The following is an 8,592-nucleotide window of genomic DNA, read 5'->3' as shown; positions in this document are numbered from 1 at the left end:
TGGGGCTGACAGGACCCCGCTGCCCTCGACTGCTCCTACCGTAGCGCTCGTCTCCCACAGCCCTTCCCCTTCTTTCCAGAGGAGACAAGTTGTAGTATTCCCACGCTGCCAGGGCCAGGAGCACCAGGAAACGACTTGCCTCAGCTGGCAGAGTGGGCCAGAACCAAGAACCTGCCTTTCCTAACTTCTAAATAAGTATTACGTGTTTCTTAACACGATAGAAGGGCGAGCAGCTGCTGTCAGAAGGGACATGATGCCTGGGATGGGCTATTTTATCCAACTCAACAGGTTTAGGGAGCAAGATGGTCTAAAGCTTCTGTATTATTTTGATAATACAAAAAATTGCAGCCTAAGTGTAACAAGTCTATGCAGCAAGCATTAGTTATACTGGTAAAACAGATTTCCTAGAGGCTGAAGTAACTAGGTTTTCTGGTCTCTTCCTTCACTGTACAAATGCTCTCTTTTCCTGCAACAAGTCCTGACTTTGGCTAAGCATTCACAGAGGTACCACACAAACTCACAAAAGACGTCCAAAGTCTCCAGGGGTGGGGACACATAGTTCCTCTTTCCACAAAAACAAAGCAAACTTACCTAAGACAGGCAAATATGCCAGAAGATTTATGCGAGGCTAAATCTATTTTGAATTTTGGCCTAGGTACTTGCATGTGAATTTGTACTATCTTCAAAATAGATTACGCAGTCACACAAATATTGTGATTCAGGTTAATGGTTTTTCATTGCTTAGCCAATTTTTTTTTCCTCATTAAGCTTTCTTTGACATTATTCTTAATCGATAAATGGTTAGGACTGCAATATATTAATGTTCCCATTTAAGAGTTCAAATGATATCGCTAGACCAGCTTGTCTAAGATGACACAGAAGAGGATGGAAAATGATAATTAGATTTTCCACATATTTGGTTCTTAGGAGGTAATTAGTTCCCCAAGTCATCACATACCAGCCCAGTTATATAATCCTGTTTTGTTTGTTAAACTTGTTTGAGAGCACTTGACTTGAGCTCGCTTTCTTAGTCATCCGCATCACGCCCAGAGAAACAAGCCTTTGAAACACGTATGTACACACACACACACACACTCACAGTGGTGTAATCCATGTTACACCTACCCTTCTTTGATGTCCCATCAATCTTTTCCTCTGGCATCAGGGGGTGGGTGTGAAGTCAGTCACAGGAATAAGAAATGAGGAGAAGGAAACCCAGACATTGGTACATGCTTTGTTTGCCCAGGCAATTTTTTTCTTCCCCACCATCCTTTCTCCACTTCCTCTAGTCTAATCCCTAAAACAAGAAACCTCCTATTTTACAGTTCCAAGGACTGTCTGGTCAAGTGCCAATGCCGACTTCGCCTTTCTCAATGAGTAACACAAGGTGTAAGAAAACTTACAGGCTTAAAAGAAAGATCACACCATTAGAATACAATCAAGGCATAAAGTTTGGCATCTCTTCCAGGCTACTGTACCCATTTCTCCATTAGGTAGGCAGAAAGTAACAATTCCTTTCCTCCACAATTAAGTCTAGTAGAGGTTTCTGAAACTTCTGGACTTTTAAACAGAAAAAGCAAATAGTGCTTATTTCTAGTGGGATAGAGGAAGGTACTCAAGCAACAAAATGGTGGAAAAATACCATTGTCACATTTGGAAAGCAACCCAATAGTTTCAATCAAAACTGACAAGCCTCCTTTATCCTTACTTGGAATGAAACACCTACTTTTGTCCTTTACAGAAATTCTGATCAGGAAAGTTTAAAATGCATGTTCATTAGTACCAGCCAGACAAGTGGTCAAATTTGCTTTTATTATGGCTTGGTTAATAGGTCTGCATAGGAAATTCTGCCTTTTTTTTTTTTTTTCTGATGAGTTTTACTTACTCAAAATTATACCTATCCTTCCAAACACATAGCAACGTTACAAAGTGCATTACTGCTCACTAAAGGCAAACAACTTGGATTCCAAACAGGTGTTTCCCCAGTTTTCTAGATTTCCTTGTGTTTCGGGCACTCATCTGTTACACATCCCTGATCAGATGTACCTGAACTTAACAAGCAAACAAGCAGGAGAAGAGAAAAAGAGGCTTTAGGGAAAATGCGTTTAGACATGAGCACAGCATTTGCTTTCTGATATTTGCAAAGCAAATGTTGATTTCTACACTTCAAGATATTGCACATTAGATCATTCTACCCTTGGCTGGAAGTTGGGTCACTATTTTTTAATCAAATCTAACCATGTTATTATCAGTGCAGCTCCAGTACAGTCCATGCAAACTTTGAAATAGATTCTAGAGCTACTCTTAGACATACTAGAATCAGGACTAAAAACACTGAACAAAATATCTGCTTCATACAATGTTACTTCTGCTGTGCTTACAAGTCTGGTAACACCACTGTAGGTCAGCATGGCAAGAAGTTAATACTCTAAGAGTCTGTTCTTAGAGAGGAAGAGTTACTACATAGCAACATTTGTTTCAAGTGGAAGGAAAGCATGTTATTTCCCTACCGTTTTGTTTTCAACATAAAATCCTAGACTATGAACATTCACAAAAGAAAAGTTCCCAGAGGTACATACACACTACTGGTTTAATTTGAATTGGGAGCACACTTGTGAAGCAAGTCTCTCATTTTCTTCACTTGCCACATTTTGGTTCCCAGTGCAGAGGTAGGTTTCAGAATACCTGTAGTTTCATCCAATAGAAGTCCAAACTGGAAGTTGCATTGCTGATGTTCTTGCTATATCCAATGAGCAGCCAGTTAATAAACTAGACCAGCAGACAAATGTATAACCTCTAAAATGCATATCATGAGGGAACTGAGCTACTCACATTGGGTGGGATGCACTGCTTCCCAATGAAGACACATCCACCTTCTGGGATTTATTTTCTATCTCTATGAAAATCCTTCATACAGAAACTCTCAGGCCTCTAGCTGCCCATAGCTGTCCTACTCTGCAAATAAAGTAACAAATACTGAAATCTAACTTGAAACCAACGTGGCTTTTCATATAATGGATGTCAGTATTCACTGCAGTTCTAACTTACTTTATGGCACTTCCATCCCCGAACTTAAACACACACACACACAGAGCCCCCTTTGAATCCAATAAATACTTCTGTGGAATAATCAAGAAAAGACCCTCCATTCCATAAATCCACCCTATTATAATCAGTCACCTGTATCAACATTCTTGATGCTTTGCTGTATTTCTTTCTTCATTAAAGAGGGGATTGAGATTGCACTGTGCTGTAAATAGAGAAATGCAACTACACCATTGGTACTGGTACACTTTGGGGTATGCAGGATGTTTTTGCCTCTTCCTTCAGTATATCCTATAGTATATCTCATGTTACACGGTTAGGCCAGGTATTTGCCAGTGCCCAACAAATCCCTAACCTCTGGAAAACTGAAAGAAGCTAAGTAAAGAATACAGTATTTATGTAGAAGATGACAGCAACAGAATCACAGTTTAGACCATCAATATTACAGAATTGAAAGCTGTATCTAAAACAAAACAGTTCTGTGGTTTTTCTGAGATACTGAATATTCAAGCAGGAAAAAAAAGCTGATCAAAGCTACTGAGGAAACCAGACGTTTGACCTGCTTGCTGTTCCTGAAATCACTTAACCTGATAAAGAGCTCAGAAGTCATGGATCTCAAGCTAAAATGTGTATAATTCAGTAAAGACTCACCAGAAATATCATAATCACTACTACAATCAGAAATTGGTTCATAGTATGGTCCATGTTATTTGGACTGAAAGAGCCCTGCCCTACAGGAAGTCTGCCTTTCCAGAACGCTGCCAAGCCCATCCAACAAAAACAACTGAGGGAACCCTAGCTAGCTCTCCCAATATACTGTCAACCCGTTGATAACTTTTGCCAACCACCACCACCAATGGGTACTTGGAAAGGGAGATTGCTGAGTTTCTGACATTTACTCACCAAGAGCCTAACTCCAAATGTGTAATTTGTTTGTTTTTGTTTCCAAATGATGTTTCCCTGACACCCATTCTTTTAAGCTGACATCTGTTCCTTCCCTGGACTGCATTACATGAAATACCTATGTATTCACCAATTACTCACATATGTACAGCTCAAAGTTTTCCACGCAGAAGTCAGAGGCTTTGAAAAAAAAAAAACAATGGGAAGTAGTATAGTGGCATTTCCAACGCAGATTATTTTTCTTTCCTTTTTTTTAAAATAAATTTTCACCTGCAGTATGTTTGGTTCATAACTGTGATCCAGTTTCCTACTGCTCTTCAGTTTGGCCCTGAACTACTGAATTTCTGTTAGAGTCTTAATATGAAAAATCAGTTATTCTACTTCTTTTTTCCTCTTCAGTATTACTGGTCACAGAAAGATTCTTTTTACTCTAGTGATAAATAGTCAAGTAAGTTTGTTCTATTAAAAAAAAACAAATCAAACTCTTTTGACCATAATTTGCCATTCAAAATAATTTATGAAGCGGTACCTCTTGGCCTTTTATTTGTATAAATTATACAACAACTATAGTTTTTTTTAGACAGTGAGATGAGTCTGTATTTAGTACTTCAATCATTGTTCTCAGGGTTGGAAAAGTCTCTGATACAGATGGTAGGCTCTTGTAAGAAGGTGAAATACTGAAAGAGATAAAAAAACAACAACAAAATTATTTATCTTTTGATGAGTTCTATGATTTACCTGAAAGTTAACACATTAGCTTATACTTCATCCCCTTCTCCAACACATTTGGAACCTGAAGTCAAGAATCAGCCCCAAGCAATGCTACAGGCTTGGGGCAGTGACTAGAAAGCTGCCTGGTGGAAAAACAGGGGGTGCTGGTCAACAGCCACTGAACATGAGCCAGCAGTGTGCCCAGGTGGCCAAGAAGGCCAATGACATCCTGGTCTGTATCAGGAACAGTGTGGCCAGCAGGAACAGGGCAGTGATCATCCCCCTGGGCACTGGTGAGGCCGAACATCGAGTACTGTGGCCAGTTTTGAGCCCCTAACTACAAGAAGGACGTTGAGGTGCTGGAGAGTGCCTAGAGAAGGGAATGGAGCACAAGTGAAGGGTCTGGAGCACAAGTCTTATGAGGACCAGCTGAGGGAGTTGGGATGTTTAGCCTGGAGAAAAGGAAGCTCAGGGGAGACCTTATCACTTGTTATAACTACCTGAAAGGTTGTAGCAAGGTGGGGGTTGGTCTCTTCTCTCAGGTAACAAGTGACAGGACCAAAGGAAATGGCCTCAAATTGTGCCAGGGAAGGTTTAGATTGAATATTAGGAAAAATTTCTTCACCAAAAGGGTGGTCAGACACTGAAATAAGCTGCCGAGAGAAGTGATGGAATCACCATCCCTGTAAGTGTTCGAAAGGTGTGTGGATGTGGCACCTGAGGACATGGTTTAGCAATGAACACAGTGGTGCTGGGTTAGCAGTTGGAACTCAATGATCTCAGTGGTCTTTTCCAACCTTAATGACTCTGTGATTCTAAGACTCTGCTGTTCACAACCAGCTCTTGCTTCTCGTAACTCCTCAGTCACTATACAGAATGAAAACAATGGCTATATGGAAGAGCTTTTAAAAGTAGCAGAAGTTAAAGAAACAAATTATTGTTTTAAGTCTTCCAGCCTTATTTACCGTACCCACTACAATTCATCTACCACAGACAAATTAGCCACTCAGGTTAATTACCTTCATATTATTACACTAAATCCTTCATATTATTACACTAAGTCCTTTGGGCTGTAGTTCTTCAAATGTTTTTCTCAGCATCAAGCAAAGCCAACTTTAGCACTTTCTCCACTGGCTCATTTCCTTACCTATTATACATCTCTCACTTGAGCCAGCAACACTTTAGGTGGTACCATGCTATGAAATGGTTTTGATTAAAAATAAATTTTTATTTTGGCAAAGTTATTTTTAACACAAATGAGTTCCCTGATGTGGTTTGATACAAGTTTCAATGGTACAACTGAGGGAGCCGGAAACACATGGATAGCACTGAAATGGCTTAAACTGACTTTGCTCTCAAGAGAGAAGTTTCTCTTTGGTAATGTCTTAAGAAAAAAACCACACCAAACACAAAACACAAAACCAACATGAACAGAAGATTAATAAAGAAGTAAGGTACATAAGTTTGGAGATTTACAGTAGAAAATTATGGGAACCATAAATATTTTATATTTCCAAGACAAACATGTCACAATATTTGTGCAGGCTACTTACAATAAAAAACACTACTTGCTACTCTGTAGTTTAAAAATGTCACTCCTTAATGAAGACTGAATTTGACTCATTTACAAGTAGATTTTTAGCCTGAGTTTGACAAAGATGTCCTTGAGTCTTCTTAATAGCCTTCTTCATTTAGGAAGGAATTTTACATTCTAGTGAAACTCACCAGACTGAGAACCCCTGATAATGAAGTTAAACAACACTAATCAGTATGCACTATTTGGCACTAAGAGCAGCTGCAGAGTTCCTCAGGCTCTCAGAATAACTCAGGTTGGACCAGACTGCAGGAGGTCTGTGATCTAACATCCTGCTCAAAACAAGGTCAACTGAGTAGTCAGACCAGGGTGTTAGGGCTTTGTCCTGTCAGATCTTGAAAATCCCCAGGGATGAAGAATGCACAGCATCTTTGGGCAGTCTGTTCCACTGCTTGACTTACCTTGAGGATCAAAAGATTATGCTCAGTCTAAACTAAAGCACATTGTCTTTTGTCCTCTCACCAAGCACTGCCTGGTTCCATTTTCTCACAGGTACTGCAAAGCTGCTGTTAGGTCAAAGCCTCCTCTTCTCCAGGCTGAACAAGCCCAACTCTCTCCTGTTAAGGCTTGTGCTCCAGCCCCCTGGCCATCTTAGTGGCTCTTTACTGAATTTGCTCCAGTTTATCATAGTCTTTACTCCAGCTGTATTTTAGGTGTGGTCTAAAGCGCTGAATACCCCCTAAATGGGATTATCCAAACAGCTTTTTAATCCATCTAGCTGTCCATTCATCCAGACCACAGTGTGTGATCTTGACATGAGAGTATTGTGGGACTCCTTGCTGAAGTAAAAATAAACAACATTGATTGCTCTCTTGTCATCCCCAAATCCAGTCGCTTTCTATCAGAGAACAATCATATTGAGTCACACAACATTTGGTAAGCTCATGTTGACTGTTTTCTGTCACCTTCTCCTTCATATACGCTGAAGTGTATATGAAATGCATTTTATGGCTTTCCCAGGGACCAAAATGAAGCTGACCAGCCTACAATTTTGCTAGGCTGTCCTTTTGGCCTTCCTGAAGATGAATGCAAGATTTCCTTTCCTGCAATCAGCAAGAATGTTCCCTGATGTGCACCACCTTTCTGAGATTATAGATGGCCCTGTTAAGGACATCGGCCAATTCTCTCAGAACCCTGTAAGTGTCTTGACACCGACTTGAAGGATACCAGAACTGGTGTTGTCTTTGATTTTTAGATTTTGTATCGGGAATAACCACTAAGGGACAAATCAAATGCAGCAGATTCATAGTATTAGTTCCTTGTCAATGTACTCAGTATTCAAAAATCAATTCATATGCAAATCAAAATTTTTAAGCATTGCACAAAAGCCATGCAGCTATACTAAGTAATGTAATTCTGTATATTCAAAATGTTCATCTACTTTGAAAACACTTATTCCCCAAATCAAATCAGCACTAAGGGATAAGTAAATGACTGATATTTAGTTTGAAGAGATTCATAAGAATGAAAAAAATCAAAATTGCCCCCTGCTTTGTTGACTCATTACCAGATTTACTAATGCTAAAAAATAATAATAAAAAGGCAAAATCAACCGCTGGACAAAATAAAGACAATATTAATCCAGATAATTTTCTCAGAGGATAACACTCACAATAAGTGAATATGTAGACTACTAACTACTCTGCTAGAATAGAAACACACTACTGTGTGTGTAAATACAAATCTTGTCTTATCAATTCCTAAACAGTGTTAAAAAAACCACTGAATCATTTACTAACTCATAACATTTTTAGTGCATATTAAATTTTATATTTAAAGTTTTCCATGTTTTATTTATCCATTCCCCATCTGAATAAAAATATTTACCTTTTTAGATTCATCCAACTCCTTGCTATTTTGCTAAAAGCTTCAGACCCTGGTGCTGTCATTGCTTCAAAATCAACCAGCTGAAAATGCAACAAAATAAAAAAGATATTAAGAAATTACAGAATTTTTAAGTTCTCTAACTTCATGAAGAGCTCTGAAAGCATGCTACCTATATTCTTGGTAAGACAGGAGTAAGCTTACTAACCAGTCTGTGCCCAGCCTACTTTGTCCCTCATCATCAGTTTGGAAGTCAGCACTAAACGTCTCTCTGGGTTTGCACACCCCATCACAACCAATACTGGAAGCTACACTGGCTGTGGCTACTGCCTACCAGGCAATAACAGGACTCTTGACTACTGTGCATCTCTGACTTCAGAACAGTCTGAAAATGCATGTTGTCATGAGCTAAGGACCAGCTTAGCCCTTCTAAGGAATCTGGCAAAAAAGCTCATTCAACAGGGGAAATGAATTTCCTCCAGGTGGTGAAAACTTTCAAAAAAAAGCATTTATTC

General features: G+C 39.3%; 1 protein-coding gene across 2 annotated transcripts in view; it reads right to left on the bottom strand.

Moving 5' to 3' along the window:
• Positions 1 to 4,459: 4,459 nt before the first annotated feature.
• The window catches only part of TTC13 (tetratricopeptide repeat domain 13), a 40,101-nt gene continuing 35,968 nt past the window's right edge, over positions 4,460 to 8,592 (bottom strand). For both annotated transcript variants that reach the window (XM_027721377.2, XM_039379521.1), the window contains exons 22-23: positions 8,081 to 8,160; positions 4,460 to 4,625 (exon numbers count right to left, since the gene is read on the bottom strand). In XM_027721377.2, coding sequence (XP_027577178.1) covers positions 4,502 to 4,625; positions 8,081 to 8,160 — 204 coding nt within the window. In that variant the 3' untranslated portion in view covers positions 4,460 to 4,501. The remainder of the gene's footprint in view (positions 4,626 to 8,080; positions 8,161 to 8,592) is intronic.

The sequence above is a fragment of the Pipra filicauda genome, unplaced genomic scaffold (genome assembly GCF_003945595.2).
Source record: "Pipra filicauda isolate LSUMZ 115617 unplaced genomic scaffold, ASM394559v2 scaffold16_size7369187_pilon, whole genome shotgun sequence".
In the NCBI taxonomy this organism is placed as follows: Eukaryota; Metazoa; Chordata; class Aves; order Passeriformes; family Pipridae; genus Pipra; species Pipra filicauda.
This window is presented reverse-complemented; position numbering and strand designations above follow the sequence as displayed.